At 40.1% G+C, this 16,699-nt stretch overlaps 2 protein-coding genes and 1 long non-coding RNA gene across 5 annotated transcripts; 1 reads left to right on the top strand and 2 right to left on the bottom strand.

Moving 5' to 3' along the window:
* Positions 1–300: 300 nt before the first annotated feature.
* otol1a (otolin 1a) lies at positions 301–5,674 on the top strand. Of its 2 annotated transcripts, none has more exons than XM_016679096.1 (5): positions 301–1,623; positions 3,639–3,836; positions 3,909–3,998; positions 4,106–4,177; positions 4,570–5,674. In XM_016679096.1, the coding sequence occupies exons 2-5, from the start codon at positions 3,755–3,757 to the stop codon at positions 5,436–5,438; spliced, it is 1,113 nt and encodes a 370-aa protein (XP_016534582.1). In that variant the 5' UTR covers positions 301–1,623; positions 3,639–3,754; the 3' UTR covers positions 5,439–5,674. The 2 variants fall into 2 exon arrangements, with proteins under 2 accessions (XP_016534582.1, XP_007567049.1); XM_007566987.2 differs by having other exon boundaries at positions 3,385–3,836.
* Positions 5,496–7,938, bottom strand: LOC107838027 (uncharacterized). The gene is made up of 2 exons (XR_001664084.1): positions 7,768–7,938; positions 5,496–6,263 (listed from the first exon to the last, which is right to left on the bottom strand). It is a non-coding gene; the product is annotated as an uncharacterized LOC107838027 (long non-coding RNA).
* Positions 7,939–10,405: 2,467 nt separating this feature from the next.
* tal1 (T-cell acute lymphocytic leukemia 1) lies at positions 10,406–16,398 on the bottom strand. 2 transcript variants are annotated; one of them, XM_007566984.2, is made up of 4 exons: positions 16,251–16,398; positions 14,421–15,018; positions 14,085–14,203; positions 10,406–12,308 (listed from the first exon to the last, which is right to left on the bottom strand). In XM_007566984.2, exons 2-4 carry the CDS (start codon positions 14,978–14,980, stop codon positions 11,779–11,781), a joined length of 1,209 nt encoding a protein of 402 aa, XP_007567046.1. In that variant the 5' UTR covers positions 14,981–15,018; positions 16,251–16,398; the 3' UTR covers positions 10,406–11,778. The 2 variants fall into 2 exon arrangements, with proteins under 2 accessions (XP_007567046.1, XP_007567048.1); XM_007566986.2 differs by having other exon boundaries at positions 14,115–14,203; positions 16,251–16,393.
* Positions 16,399–16,699: the final 301 nt, after the last annotated feature.

Below are 16,699 nucleotides of genomic sequence, written 5' to 3'. Positions count from 1 at the left end.
CACGGCACACTAGTGTGCCGTGGAACAGTGGTTAAAAAACACTGCTGTAGCTAATATTAGCTGGTATCTCGCCGGTGGACATAAATACAGAAAAGTAATATTCTAATCACAATATATACACAATAATATGTCCATCTTACTTGTGAAATGTTGTCTGTGGAGCCCTCACATCAATAATCCTTCGATCAGAACAACAATATCCCTCAGTGCTGAGGCATCTTCTGCTGTTTTGATTGAGCAAAGTAGGAGGGTATACCGCTCCAAGATGGCCGCCGTATTTCCTGCGCCGGAGCGGCCAATGCGGGGTCTACTCTTATATTATGTATGTGCTAAAGTCCATAGACATAATAAGCATATCTCAAAAGTAGCTAAAGCTGCTTTTGGCGCTCTACCTGCACAGATTTGTTATACGCATGGGAACTTCAATGTATTTGATTTGGTCAACATATTGAAAAGAAGGACGGAATCTATATACCACTTGACAGAATTCCTGCTGCAGAAATGAAGGATATAATAACATGGGGAATCTAAATGCCTTTACTCATTTGGCAATGGCTTTCATAGTGCATTGTTTGAGGAATCAGAATTCCCAGTCTCAAGGTTTTCAAGCATAAACTTGCCCATAACCTCCATGCTCTAAAATTCAGTCAGATTGCAGCCAAGATTAAACTCATGCACCATAGACAGAGAAATAAACAAAGTTCTTTCAGTTTGGCAGTGTAATAATGGAATACCTAAGACTAAACCTTGTTCCTGCATTTGAATGGCCCAGCCAAAGTCCAGTCTCTATGATCTCTATGAAATAGCACCAAAGACCTAAGATCCATTCAGTTTAACTAAGCTTGAGCGTAGCTAATACTTTGGGGGTAAATCTTAAGCTTATAGGTGTTTTAGATTTGTATAGAAGCTGAAGAGCACATCGATGGAAAGAGCAAACCTCAAAAGGCGTTTGAAGAGATTTTCATGTGGAAGCTTGACATTAATGTCAGATATTCTGACACTTAATCAGTGTTAAATTTCCATTATGCTCCTCTGGATTTCTGGGCTGATTCTTAGGTGTGCTTGGTCAAGGAAGTAAATGGTTGGCTCGGGGTTTCCATGCCACCTGTTTCAAGACATTGATCCTCCTCCCACAGGGTGTACAGTGATCCATTGATCTGCTTTGAAGTACTGCCAGACGGTGTGATCACTACCCTTTACACTTGGTTTGTTATGAAATGCCTTTTACTGCAAACTGTGTCCGAACTTGTACAGCTAAACAAAATGCGTAATGCTAACAGAACCTTTTCTAAAATTGCATGTCTTCTTGTTTTCAGAAAAGCAAAACAAATAACTCTTTAATAGTTGATGTAGTCTCGGGGGACCGTATTCATATCCCATTTGCAAAGAAGAAGAAAGTCCGTCTTTGTACACAACCTGCTTTTGTTTCGTATCCATAAAGAGTCACACAATCTGTCCAGTCCAGCCCTCCTGCGTCTTGATAACCCTCCGTGTTTTGTTCTTTCATTGGTGTGAAGGTGCCGAAGTTGGGCCACATTAGCAATAAAAAAGAGAGGCTGTAAACACCACCAGTCCCTGCTTGGTTGGGATGGAGTGAAGAATCATCACAGTCTACATAACCAGGTAAATATATATTTTGCTTCTGGATGCTTTTCCTTGCTGCAGAGCTCCTTTCCAGAAAAATCTTGAAATTAAACTTTAAAATAAACTTGGATTTATCACTTTAAATATGAGTATTTTCAACACAGATGGGCTATTCAGATTCATGACTGAAATGGCATTGTGGTCAGAAAATATGAAGAAATACAAATGTTGATGCCAGCAACATGCTTAAGAAAGTTTTGAGCTATAAATCTTTAACACGTTATGAGCTACGTTTCCCATTATCTACACTTCTTGATTAGGAAAATGTTTCCTTTTGTCATGTCGAGTCCAGTTTATTTGTATTTGTATCAGCAATGAGGCAATTCAAACTGCTTTGCATAATAAAAGTATGTAAGGCATGTTTTTTGTGACAGGTACACAAACAAACAGACAAAACATATTACATAATGGAATATTACTTGTGAAATTTTAATATATCAGGAATGTTTCATGCAAAAGGAATCTTCCAGGTCACTGACATCAATGCACCCACATTCTATCACAAACTCTTGCCGTTGTATTTGTTACTGACAAATGCCTCAACCATTTCCAATTTCATAAAAAGCAAAAGTCCAGCAAAAGTCCAGTTTTTTGTTTTTTTTTTATTTTAAACTGAAATGACTTCTACACAGATAATTTCAGAGTTTCTGTTCAATATAGGACTTCCATCGTTTTTATTTCAGTTCCACAGTACGATTTTAGAAACAACAGCACCGTGTTGACTGGCAGGCTTTTTCCAAAGTGTGTCTGTTTTTGGTCTTTGGGATTTTACCACATGCTTTCTAAATCCTTTTCCAGTTTTTAAGATCTGCATGCTTTAAAAAAAAATTACTGTATTCAAATTTCATGAGTGCAGGGGACAGAAAAAATATTTGGAGAAAAAGGTGCTTACGCCCCGGTAGCAATATGGTGGTGGCACCATTAAAAGGTAAACTGGTCAGAGTTTATTGAAAGTCGGATGAAAATAAACACAGGGACATTACTGTAGAAAACCTGAGAGAGGCTGTCAAAGCTTAGAGTCTTGGCCATTTGTTAGCTTTCTACCAAGACAAAAACCCTCCACCAGGGTACAATGAATGGCTTAGATGAAAACAAATTGCTGCGTTATGATAGTCCAGTCAAAGTCCAGACAATTTAGAAGCAAACGCAAGGACACAACTGAACACAATACAGACAAGAGATTAATTTACAAAAATCAAAATAGGAAAACCTTCTATTATTATTCTTCCACTTCACAATTTTATCCTATTTTGTGTTTGACTAACATGAAATCATATGCAGTACTCTGACATCATTAGCTGAAGTATGACAAGATGTCGGTTTTTGCATTGCATTGTCCATTTAACGCCAAGAGTAATGGTTTGGAACAATAAGGAAAATTGGAACATGACCTTTAAACTTATTGTCAAAATGAGTCAAAATACACTGCAGAGGAAACAGCTATTCAAAGCACGTCTATTTTATTCAAATATGAAACCCCTACTCATAAATATTAAACCTGTTGTGAAATATTTCACAGTAGTCCAAATTCATTTTAGTGAAAATTTGAATGTTATTTTTCATTTGAACGAGAAGATTGAACTCCACCTCGACCTATAATGTCGACAGAACCGACTTTTTGATTGACTTTCAAAAACGATGCCGCTCTTCTGAAAACAGGGATTTTTTTTTTTTTTGTCTTGCGAATCTTTGAAATAAACAACCAGTAATCCATCTTCTAACTTCCACCCAATCATTCAGCATGCCATCCGCTGATCTCATCCTGGTGACCACTGTCTTTATGGCCTTCATTGTTACGCTCACGTCTGGTGCCAGGACCACACACTGGCCCAAACCTCAGAACACCAACAAGCCTCCTCAAACTGGGATCGGTGGCTTAGGTGGAGGAGGAAGGTCTGGACAGATTGCGACAAAAAACCCATCTCCCTCCAGCAGCCTGCACACAGAGGAAACAACTGGGTTTATGACGGACGGATACTCCCTGTCCCCAACAGACAGCAGCACCGTCAACAGTGAGGCTTACCCAACCGAGTACCTCGCTGATGCAATCCTGCCCCCTGGAAACGCCCCAGGAAATTATACTTTTGACTACAATGAATGCTTCTTCAATATGTGTGAGTGCTGTCCGCCAGAGAAAGGTCCCAAAGGACCGACTGGTGAACAGGGGCCGCCGGGGGAAAGGGGCCCTCCAGGTAAGATTGGATCGTTGGTTTCTTTTGAATAAAATTTTGGAGGCCAAACTGAATTTCTCCTCTTATTTTTAGGGTTACCAGGAGAAAAGGGAGAAATTGGACCCCAGGGTTCTCCAGGACCAGCTGGGTTACCTGGGCTCAGTGGATTAAATGGCGAGAAAGGTCCAACTTGTTGCCACTCTATTTATGCTGTCTGCTTGTCACAAAAAGTTCTTTTTGACATATGTTCTTGTTTTTTTTTTTTTTTTACTTCACCAAAACTGCCACAGGTGAAAAAGGAGATCCAGGGCCAAGCGGTTTACCGGGCTCCCCTGGACTGCCAGGGAAACCTGGAGAGAAAGGTTTGTAGCTTCTTCTTTCAAAAACTAGATTTGGATCCCCTGTCAAAACATGGCAATGTTGTTCTCTGTAGATATATTTCTAACGAGGCTGCTGACATGGAATTGGTACCACGTCTGTAAAAATTCAAGAAACCCAAAATATACAAAAAAAAAATTAACATATACGCAGTATGTCTGTAAATTATTTCATGTTAGTAGCACCATTACTACTAATGTTTTTGGAGAAAAACATTGATGTGTTCCCTACTTTTATGTCACAGTATTTAAAATTAAAATGAACAAACATGCCTGTAAATGGTTAAACTGCATCCCATGATACAAAACCTTCTATAATTTCTCTCCTTCTTTTTTTATTTTTTATTTTTTTCACATAAACTCCTCACATGCCGTAGGTGATTTGGGCCTCAAAGGAGAGAAAGGTGAAAATGGGATCAATGGGCTGAAAGGAGACACAGGAGAAAAAGGAGAGCCTGGTCACAATGGAACTATGGGCACCGTTGGGCCTATGGGTCCCCCAGGGACAGCTGGGACAAAGGGTCAGAAAGGTGAACAGGGACGTTTGGGAGAATGTCTACTTGGTGAGAGAGGACAGAAAGGTGATCTTGGTGATCCTGGGCCTCCTGGTCCAAAAGGTGAGATGGGTCCTCAAGGAGCAAATGGCAGTGATGGTTCAAAAGGAGAAATGGGGCCAGCAGGAGAGAAGGGAGACGTCGGCGCAAGAGGGCCTCCAGGTGCAAGAGGAGTAGCAGGAATGAGGGGGGAGAGGGGAGTTAAAGGCGTACGGGGCCCCCGGGGCCCAAAAGGCGATCCAGGTGAGAGTCTGGAGCCGGCTCGTTCTGCTTTCAGTGTGGGTTTGTTCCCAAGTCGGTCCTTTCCTCCACCCGGTCTGCCTGTGAAGTTTGATAAGGTCTTTTACAATGAGGAGGGTCACTGGGACCCGGCACTCAACAAGTTCAACGTCACACTCTCGGGAGTCTACTTACTCACTTATCACATCACTGTGCGCAACCGGCCCCTGCGGGTTGCCCTGGTGGTTAACGGGGTACGGAAAGTGAGGACGCGAGATTCCCTTTACGGCCAGGACATCGACCAGGCTTCCAACCTCATCCTGATGCAGCTCAGCGAGGGAGATCAGGTGTGGCTGGAGACCCTGAGGGACTGGAACGGGGTTTACTCCAGCAGCGAGGACGATAGCACCTTCTCCGGCTTCCTGATTTACCCAGACTCAACTACAAGAGGAAGCGCTATGAAAAAGATTTGAGCACAACTTCTAACTTTACAACTGTCTTATTTTAGCTGTAGCTTGTAGAGGGATATCTCTCAGCTTATGTTTCTGTAAAATGTTCCAGCTTAAAATTCTTTTTTCTTCTTTTTTAAAGAGTTACTCTGATCAAGCCAATTACTTTGCATGTTTTATTACACTAGGAGAGAGCATCATTTTTTATTTCAAATTTTGTTGGTTGAAACTGCATTAAAATTACTCTGCTTGAAAGAACATTCATGTATGGATTTTCGTTTATTAAGAGAGGCGGTACTAATTTCATAAAGGATTTGGGATTTCAGTAAGAAAATCACATCAATTCTTGAGACCCTAAGTTACCGCAAGTAACCACTAGAGGGCAGAATATGCTCATATTTGGCAAAAAAAAAAAATCATTACTGGGGACCACAACGTCGAGTTTTGCATTAAAACACAGGCAAACAGGTTGCAGAAAGAGACTAAAAACACGATATGACTGAAATGTAATATCTGAATCTAGTCACTCGAAAAAGTAAAAATTAACTTAGCTGTCTGCAAACAGAGAAGGTTAATACATCAGCCTTAAACACAATACCAGTCACAGAATTGGATGGAAAACACTCAAAATGTTTTTTTGTCTTTTACTTGATTCACAAAGACTTGGTCTGACTCATAATAGTTAAGTCGAATTGTCTTTCTATAATTAGAATGGAAATACGAATATTAATCATCTTGGCTTACTCTCCTATTAACTACTTATGTCTAACACCAATCAGAACAAATCTGTCATGATAACTGTCAGGCAAACAGATTCTGTGCATGGGGGAGAAAAGCCTCCCAATGCTCCTGAAAGACACACCAGAGATTTAATGCAACTGAAAAACATACTTATTACTCATTTTCTTCAGTTTAAAATGATTTTAACATTACATTCACACACACGTGTGTGTGTGTGTGTGTGTGTGCGTGTGTGTGTGTGTTGTATTTAATATTGTGCACACAGATACTTTTATGAACACTGACAGTAGTTTTACTCATTATATTTGGGAAACAAAATCTCAAACTTGTGGGTTAACAAAAGGAGAAATATGTTGTTACTATGAATCTGTGTCTGTATCTGTTCCTCCAGGTTCATTACTATCTTTAACTTTGCTACCAAATAGAAGAATATGTGGTTGCTGTCGTGTTTTTTTTTTCCTAATTTAATTTACCGCCAAGCAGTTTTTACTGCTTACCTTCTAAATCAGCAGGACAGCGGTAGTTAGATTTTTGAAATATTAATTTAAACCCCACTTTAATCAATTTAAGTTTGCTTAAAGAAAATTATTATGTTGCTTTTTTTCCCCTGACAATATAAAGGAAACGATACAAAACTAAACCAGTGATGCCTGCATACCACAGGAATTTAAAGATTTTGCTACAATTTCTATAAGTTTTAGCAGTCTGGATTTTCCTTTTTGCTGAAGAAGCCTCGTCAAATTCCACTTATTGATGAATGAAAAGCAAATTATGCGTGTGTATGTCTTCACTGACCTGAAATAAAGCTTAAGAAATATGAATTCACATAGACAATGCAACAGAACCTTTCCCCTTTCTTGGATCATTTGAAGCTACAACATCTTTTACAAACTAAATAATATTAAAAACTTTATTTACAATTGCATGTTTTGAATCATCTCAAGCTGCAAACTAGACATACAAAACTGTTTTACATTTTGTCAATCCAGTATATTTGACAGCAGTTATCCACATGTAAACACTTGTGGAAATGTAAACAAAACCTGTTATAAAAGATTTTATTGTCTTCCTGTTTCCTCCAGTTTTCAAATGGAGTCTAATCACTAAGGGTAATGTTAACCACAACTGTTGACTGCAGGGCGTGAACACGTACTTGCTACAAAATTACCATGATGCGAAACATTAGGAAGAAGGAAATGATATTTAGAATGCTGCATTTATGAACACCATCAAATGAGCTTGATGTGTTCTTTAATACATGAATACAGAAGAAACCACGGACATCTGCGGTCACATCCTCTGTTGACAGTAATAAGAGTTAATTGGTAGAAATAAATTAATATGCCTTATGCACATCTGTTTGGCGCAGTTTAGATATATTTTGCGTCATTTCTTTGATCGAATGATACTTGTTAATTTTGCCTTAACGATTTATCTGACTCACAAAGAGAGAATGGCCATTAAAAAATAAATAAATAAATAATAAAAACACTGTCTATTTTAATACCACGATATCTCAAGGAGAACATTCATAATTAATTAAGAGTTCTCCATAATTAGGGGAGCAGCATTTGTAGACATTTACGTAAAAAGACAGAAACAGCAGTGATACCTGTTAAAGAGGAAGGCCCATGACATCTCCATCCACTGCGGAAGAATCCAGAGTGTTTGTCAAATTTCCATCTCATTCTTGCTGCTGCTTGTGGTGACGGCAATTTATTTGTGTCAGTTTGTTGAAATGTTATTTTTGCTTGTTTGTTTATGGACACACACACGCACGCACGCACGCACGCACACACACACACACACACACACTCATGTTTGAGTTGCTATCTTTGTGGGGACTTTCCATTGACTTCCATTCATTTCTACAGCCTAAACCTTACCTTTACCCTTTTCCTAACCCTAACCATCACATTCCTAACCCTAACCAAAACTCAATTCATACCTTAGCCCTAACTCTGACCCCTGACCCAAAAACAGGGTTTCCCCTTGTGGGGACCAGGCTCTGGTCCCCACAAGGAGTGATTGGTCCTCACTACGTAGTATATGTCAGGAAAATCGTCCCCACAAGGTATTACAAACAAACGCACACACACACAGAGGCATAAACGTGTGCAAGTGTCTAAGTGTGTTTGTACATTTTATGTATTTTCAACTACTCGATGTGAAAATATAAATAACTACCTTGGCGGTGTGTGCAGTGTAATCTGTTCCCAGCAGGCTGGATTCCCCCTGCGAGAAAGACAGTATATTGTTCCTGCAGCACCGCAGATAACAACTCATTAGCATACTGAATCATTTGGCTGCAAGAGCCACTCTGCCACCCATCTGCACAGAGCTGATAAACGTATACACATACACACTCATATACACAGCTCGCACCAACAGATCCATGAAATGCGGACGTATACACACCGGCCCCGTTCGCACGTACACACGAAAACACATAAGCATGCGCTCTCTCACACACACATACACGCTCTCTTTCACTCCCTTGCTTTCAGTCCCTCGTATGCTCCCTCTATCCTATCCTTCCCCCTTTTGTGAGCCTGCGTCTTTTCTGAGAGTCAGGAAAAACTGAAGCAGGTAAACGTTTGGCAGGCATTAACCTAGAGAGCCCCTCGGTGGAGTTGCAGCTCAGCCAGAGCGGAGCGCAGGAGAGGTCTCCAAACACCTGGTAGTCTCTGATGCTCTCTGGAAGCAATTATAGCCTTTGGAAATATCTGAGTGCTCAGTGTTGAGGTAGTAGGACTGGTGGCATACCCTGTCGCGCAAAGCTAAAGTCAACTTCACCCAAAAGCTGCTTTTTCGCGGATTCTTTTTATTTTATTTTGTTAGTTAAAAATAAATAAATAAATGATGTTAGTGAAACAGCAGTGAATCTTCCACTGCTCAAGAATCTTATTCGTGTTCAGCGAACGCTTGATCTGAACATCTGTGTTAACAAAACGCGCAGACGCAACAGTGAGCAAACGAGCGCAGCGAAGGCTGTAAAAACTCACTTTCACAATGGCAGGATATCCTGTAGGTCAGCAAGCCATGGTTACCTCCACAGGAAGTTGTCACTTGTTGGGGGTGGAAGTGAGGATCGTAGCGCCCGGTGAGGGAGTTTCTCTGAAGAGGTTGTGGTTTTAAACTTTACTCCGCGTTCAAATGAAGCGGGAAATAATTGCATGGCATCGCACTTGCCTGCCCGTTTAGATAAGTAATTTATGTTTTACTGTCGTGAAACAGAAAGCGAGACGTAGTGAGAAAACCAAAGGTAAAAGATTTGGGATAAAAACAATAAGTTCTCGAGCTATGAAGTTATCCAAACTGGTGTGGAGCCAGTGGAGAAACTGAACTGAACTGAATCGAATGAACTTTAATTAGTTAAATTAAAATGAACTGAAATAAAGATGAGGTGAGCTGCAATTAAATAAATGACATTGATCTCAGTTCATTAAAATTGAAGTGAATTGAGTTCAATTTAACTTAACTAACAAAACGAAACAAAGGAGAGGTATTATAAACAGAGGTAAAGTGAACTGAACTGAATTCATCTGAAGTAGAATGAATCTAGTAGGCAAAAAGTAAATGAAATTAACTCAGTTTGACTGAATTAAATCATATTAAATAGAATTAAACTGATTATACTAAGTTGAACTAAACTTGGATGAGCTGAACAAATGGAACTAAACTTAATCAATCTGACCAGACATAAAGACTCAGCTGAACTAATCAAAACTGAATTTGAGTGTATTTAGCTGGAGTGAAATGATCTGAACTGAACTGAATTGAAATCAAGTAATCTGAATATAAGCACTGAACTTAGTCAAAATGAGTAAAATTGAATTGAACTGAATTGAATTGTGCTGGCGCTGCACAGTGGTGCAGTTGGTAGAACTGTTGCCTTTCAAAACTGTCCTGGATTCAAACCTAGAGACTTTCTGCACATTTATCGGTTCTCTCTGGGTACTCCGACTTCCCCCAACAGACAAAAACATGACTGCGATGCTTATTTGTCTTTCTGTATTGTCCTTAGTGTGCATGCATGGTTATTTGTCCTGCCTGTTTCTCTGTGACCCTGCAATGGACTGGTGACCTGTCCATGGTCTACCCGACCTATGGCCCAATTACTGCTGGAGACAGGCACCAGCTCCCGCAAGGATAAGCGGGTATACAGAATGGATGAGCTAAACCCAAATGATAGCAGAATAAAACTGTAACACAAACATATTAAAATGAATACACGCCACAGTAAAAAATTCAAATTTTCTCTGTATATTTTATTCTGTTTTTTGTATAAAATCCATCCCTTTAACATTGTAATATATTTATAGATACAGCTATCATACAACAAATATGTCATTACCAAACGTACAATGTCCCTTTACTGTAATTCATAAAATACCAAAGGTACCAAGATAAGCTACCAGATTCTGCTACAAAAGCAGAACAACCAACAACAGTGAGCAACACTTCCAGAAAACTGCTGGTGTTCGCATGGTAATACTGCAAAGTGGTGGTGGTGGGAGGGGGGGTAGCTGTGGTGGGAGTGTACGTGTACACGTAAGATGCGGAAACAAAAGGGACTTATTTGTGTACCTTGCTAAACTACATTGCATTATAGTTTAAAAAAAAAAGAAAACATTAAAACATTCATATCAAAAGGACTTAATGAGTCATCTCAAGATTTCATCTGACCCCTGCTTTTGTACACTTTAAGAGCACTGTTTATATTGTACCTCCACAACAATTCAAATACATGTGGTTTTTATTCACACACAGCGTAATTGTTTGACTATTGAAATATTTGGCTTGATTTTCTAATCACCGGGTGTGACAGAAGCGGTACCACATTTGATGTACTTCCATCTATATGTTCACTTGTTATAGCGTCACGTGTAGAGTTGAATTTCTGTTCTCCCTTCTTCTCCAATCCTGTCTCTTCAAAGAGAGTTTTGATAGTAAACCCATTCACAAACACACTATGGTACATCTGAAACCTCGTGACTGGAAAGTCACTGTTATTATATTTTGCAGTGGAAATATAATACTATTTACAATACATACGTAACTGCATCAGAGTCCCACCTGTTCCACTGTGTTAACAGCCTCTCGCAAACATTTATTTTATTATTATTATTCTGCCCTATGAAACTTGTTCCACTTACGTCTTTATGTTTATGTCTTGGCATTTTGGACCAGGCTCCCTACAAAACTGTTCAAGCAAAGTGGATCAATACCATATTATGCACCATTTTGCAATCAATGGCGACTGCAAATTTAGCCCAAAATGAACTCCTTACGCTTAACGTCCTCTAAATAACGAGTGTTTGATTTAAAATGTTTTCTTTCATTCTTTTCTTTTTTTTTATATAGTTTCATTTCAGAGGGTGTCTTTGGAACTTTCAACGCGTAGAAGCTTATAGTCCGCAAGGTTGGTCAAGAACATGGCACATGCACGATTTACAAGTTCAAATTTAAACCACGGTATTTATCGTCTTTCCCTTTCGAGTGAGATAACTCTTCCTAAACTGATTACTCCAAGGTAAAAGGTGTTTGAGGTGTTCCGAATCATATGTAATTGCTCTTCTCTAGTCTTTGATGTCATGACTGTGCTCTCCTGGTGTCAGCATCATCGTCGAGTGGAACCATCTAATGGGCGTCCGTTGCGCCTCAGATCTCTAGCCGCTAGGTGCAGTGAGGGTCCGCGGGATGCTGTTAGAGTCCTTGTAGCCGGAGGTGAGTCCTGGTCCTCCATGAAGCTCTCGGGACTCCCATCCCCGTCCCCATCAGGTAGGCTACCACAGCTGGAGCCTGGTGACATTGTCTCCAGAAGATCATCCCTCGCTAGGCCCACCACGGTTTCTTGATGAGGCGCACCCTGAGGGCCTCCCTCATGGGTTGGGACACCAACCAGCAGCCCCGTGTCTCCGTCAGTACTGTTGCCAACATTTCGCCCTCCGTCCTGGTCCTCCAGGAGGTTGGAGAGGAAGCTGATGTACTTCATAGCAAGTCTCAGGATCTCGTTTTTGCTCAGCTTCTTGTCCGGAGGGTGAGTGGGGATGAGTTTGCGGAGCTCCGCGAACGCACCGTTTACATTCTGTTGCCGCCAACGCTCACGGCTGTTTGTGAAAATGCGACGCACAATCTTAGGCTGGCCAGCTGTTGGAGAGGACGGAAAGAAAGAAAAATACTGATATAAGGAGTCTAAGGTGACGCAGCAGTGAAGCAGTTAAAACATGACATTCAAACATTACTGAAAACGTGGATTTTCAAAAGCAAGCAAGTTATAAAGTGCTTAGAAAGTGTAGCAGCAAACAGGAAGCACAATATTTGTAAGGAGAAAAAAAAATAGAAAACAATCGCAGTAATCAACATTTGCACTCAGTATAACCAAGGATTATCATATATAAGACATTATTTATTTACTGTAGTTCGACAAACCTCAAAAATAATTGGCATTTGGAAGGGTGTGTTTACCACATCCTGAAATAAATGATTATTTATTTATTTATTTATAGGATGCAAAAAAATAATAATTTGCAACATTCACATAAAAATAGCAAAACTGTCCTCCGTATCCTGTTTTCAAATTTTTGATTTTCTTTGCCAAACCTCAAGAATGAAGTTAGTTTCTGAGGTTGAGTTAACTATACAGTGCAATCTAGTGAATTTGCATTCGTCTACACACACTTGAAAGCTTCTCTGAAGATAGGGAAATAAAACTTTATTTGAACTATTCAACTCTATCTCTTACATGCTGGTTGCAACACTATCTTTTGTTCCGCCTTAAAGTTTTAACAACACAAGATTTTGCTTGCACAAATCTCAAAAGCAAAATATGTTTGGGTTGATCACGTAGCCCTGTTCTGCAATCCATAATCAGTTTTATTTAGTTAAACACACTTCTTTGAAGGCTACTTTGAAAATAGCTAAAGCTAAATAATAATAATAATAATAATAATAATAATAATAATAATAATACACCCAAAATACCCTGCCTCAAATATCAAATAGAAGTTGAAAAGTTTTTTGGAGTGGATGTTAACTCCTTTCTTCAATCTGGGATTTTTTTTTAAATCAGATAGACTCAAATGCTTCTTGCATGTAAAAGTACAATCTAAAAGATTTGACTTTCAATTGTGAATTTTAGGAATAAAAGAAGAAAGTGCTTCTCTCTGTCATACTGCAACAATAAAGTCTGCATTATAGGGGAGTGTTTAACTCCCGTCATTAAAACTATGAAATTAATTTCACTTTTATTTAGATCATCTTCAAAGCTTAGATACAGGTAACAAGCAACCTTAAATATCTAGCAAAACTGTCCTCAGTACAAACAGATTTTTAAGGATACGAGAAAACACTCATTTTTTTAAATTTATTTTTTTTATTTAGACACACTGAGATGCTTCTCTGCAGGTAGTCATATTATTCCACCCCCAACAGATGTGTCTTTTTTTCTTTTCTTTTATTTTTTTTTGGTTATTGTTGCTCTTGGAACACACCCAGCCTATCTTAATCCTTCAGCCCACTCTGCAGTAAAACCTTGGCATGGAGGCAGCAGCACCCGCAATTCTCCTCCCCTTTATGACAGTGAGTGGGCAGCACTGGAGAGGATGTTTCAAATCAAATCAACTCCAAATTTGCCTAAGAATGGCTTGTTTTAATTATACGCAGGTACAGGTATAGTAATTTGTTCTGCGAAGTAAGATTTTACAATTCTCACGAATTGAGAATTGAACTCTTTTATTTTTATTTCCTTCCTATAACCCCCTCTTTGCAACGCATCTTCTGCAACTCTCAGATTGGGAATAGTGTACGTCCATGTCAAGGGATGAATGACAATGGAGATGAGGGAGGGACACTTGGGGGGGAGGGCAGGGGAGGGGAAGAGGGACTGTACTGGCAGAAGGAGCACACAGCAGAAGTGCATCTTACCATACTTATAAAGATCTAAAATGCGCCTACCCTCGTCGAGTTCAACCTCATAAGGCGCCGGGCGGCGCTTTACCCTGTTGCTGGGGTACATGCTGTACTGCTCTGACTCTCCTCCAAGACTATAAAAAAAAGAAAAATAGAAAACAAATACAGGTTAATTGATGTGGCAATGTGAGAAAACTCGGATTTCATCAGGAGAAAAAACATCGCTGCGTCACATCAAAAGTTTTTACACCCAGATGCGAAAGTGCATTTTCCCTTAACAAGTTTCCGTCCAAACGTCAAAGATAAAACGTGCATTTAAAACAGTCGATATCTTTCCGACTTCAAAGGTACCTGTTGATGGCGGCGAGAGGCTGCGCCAGATTGTAGAGCATCGCCCGGGCCGGGACAGGGAACGCGTTTGGGCTCAGCTGGACCATTCGAGCGTCGTCTCGGTGCGGCGGCGGCAGCGGCAGCGGTGGAGGTCTGCGAAGTTCCGTGATCGGCACCAAATGGCTCTCCGTCCTCTGCTCCAGTGCTTTTATAGCGTCCCTCCTGGAGAGCTCGATCACCGGCACTTCCCTTTTCAGGTCAAGGGCGTTGAGAGAGGCAGTTTCCCTGGCAACGCCGTTGATGATGATGCTGATGCTGGTCCCGTTGCTCGAGTTCTGCAGCGGAACGTCATCCGTCTCCTCAGCCCCTTTGAAGCTCCCTCCCCTCTCCTTCTTGTCCGCCTCCTCCTCCTCCTTCACCCTCTCACTGGCATCACCCTCCTCCCCCCTTTCTATCCTCGGCTTCTCTTCCTCCTTGTATCCGTTGTGTCTGGAGATGATGGCCGAGTCTTCTCGCTTTCCAGGACCGGATCCCGCGTCGGGACTTCCAGGACAAAGCTCCTGCTCCCGTTTTTCCATCATTTTTGAATCGTGACCCGCTTTTACAGTCCCACAATGTCCTAAGTGAAAATGTCCTCGATTAATATAATCCATACCTCACACAGCAAGCATTTGCTCTAGTTTAAATCTTAAATAAGAGTTCACTTGAATTATCTTTTTTTTTGTCTTACAAAGCCTTTATAATTATCCAGACATTAATAATTACCACGTTTAGACAATGTTTGAGTTATTATGAAACAAAAAATGAAAAAATAAACATTTTAAGTTGGAATTAACCGTTTTATTTCCTTTTGATCAATACATTTTTCTCTCTGAAAAAAAAATCTATCGGACGATCTTTCTCAACTGAAAGATTTTTTTTTTTATATAACATGTTATGTTTTATTTTAGTGGTCAGTTTACCGAAAAATCACCTTTGCAAACAACAACAAAACCTGCCTGTACAGGTCGAGGATTCGATCTTAATGTTAAAATTCTTCACTGTCTAAATTCGGCAGACTCGAATAGGCTAAATAATTTCCCAACCACATGAGCTTCGAGAGGTATTTTTATTTGCGCAATGTCTGGTAAGTTATACTTTGTAATACTATGCTTGATTCACGACAATGCAGCCCACAAAGAGAAATGTCTTTTTAAGTGAGACAAAAAAATATATATGTCTAATTGTAATTCGCGTTTTGTAGATTAAAGAGTATATTATTGTAGCTCTTTATTCATGGGTGAAAATAATCAACGTTCATACATAATGAAGACACTATCTACACGGGAGCTTAGTAGGCTATTTCTGCGTCGAAATAAAATCTTTCCTTTTCTTCTCGCTAGTTCTGAAATATTCCAAAGTAGCTCGGATTGGGTCGTTTTATTAGCACTAGCAGCTAGAAATTAATTTGTAGATGTATTTTTATGTATTTACTGGGAAGGCCATAATGCTATTATTGCTACAAGGGAGCGCTAAGGTTTTGACATTATGTTTATCACCCAGTATATGTCCGCGTAAGGTGCTTTCAGGAGTAATCTAATGGGGAAAAAAAGCTCTGCTAATATGAAAAACGAACAACAGACTGATTATAATAGACGCGGAGTTTTTTTTTTAATTATTGTTTCTGGGGATTCTCCTGCAGGCCTCGCATCCGTTTCCCCCCCAGTCTCAACTCGATCGGACAAAACTAGAAAATATAGAGTAAATATGTCGCTCATTACAACAACACAATAAACCCAACCGTATCCCTACCGCAACAAGAGGAACGACGCCACGACGGTTCAACATGGAGAGGGAGTTTTTCGCACTTACCGTTTCAGCCGTGTTGTTGATGTTACTGTGTAAGTGGAGCCATTTTGTGAGTGGGTCATCCATGTCTGAGGTTTTTCTTTTTTTTTTTTTTTTTCCCTGCCAGTTTATGGAGCTGTGTGTGTGTGTATGTGTGTGTGTGTGTGCGCGCGTGTGTGCAAGTGTAAGTTATTCCCCGCCGCATCCAGTGCGCTCCCTCTCTGTATGGGGAGCGGAACACAGGCCGCAATGTGGCCGAGTGAGATAAGCGCACGGCAGCGGCCTCTTCATTCCCGATAAGCTCCTAAACCCATTATTTATGAAATGATTCATTATTATTTGGCTGTCGTTGGGGCTATATAGTCTTGTGGAGGGCAAGGCATTAAAAAAAAAAAAAAAAAAAAAAAAAAAGCAAACAGGCAAAGCGCAACGGCCTGTAACAACGTGAGGTATATGGCAGACTGTACTGGCTG

The sequence above is a fragment of the Poecilia formosa genome, unplaced genomic scaffold (genome assembly GCF_000485575.1).
Source record: "Poecilia formosa unplaced genomic scaffold, Poecilia_formosa-5.1.2 Scaffold202, whole genome shotgun sequence".
NCBI lineage: Eukaryota > Metazoa > Chordata > Actinopteri > Cyprinodontiformes > Poeciliidae > Poecilia > Poecilia formosa.
Note: the sequence above shows the minus strand (reverse complement) of the source record. Positions and strands in the feature narration are given on the sequence as shown.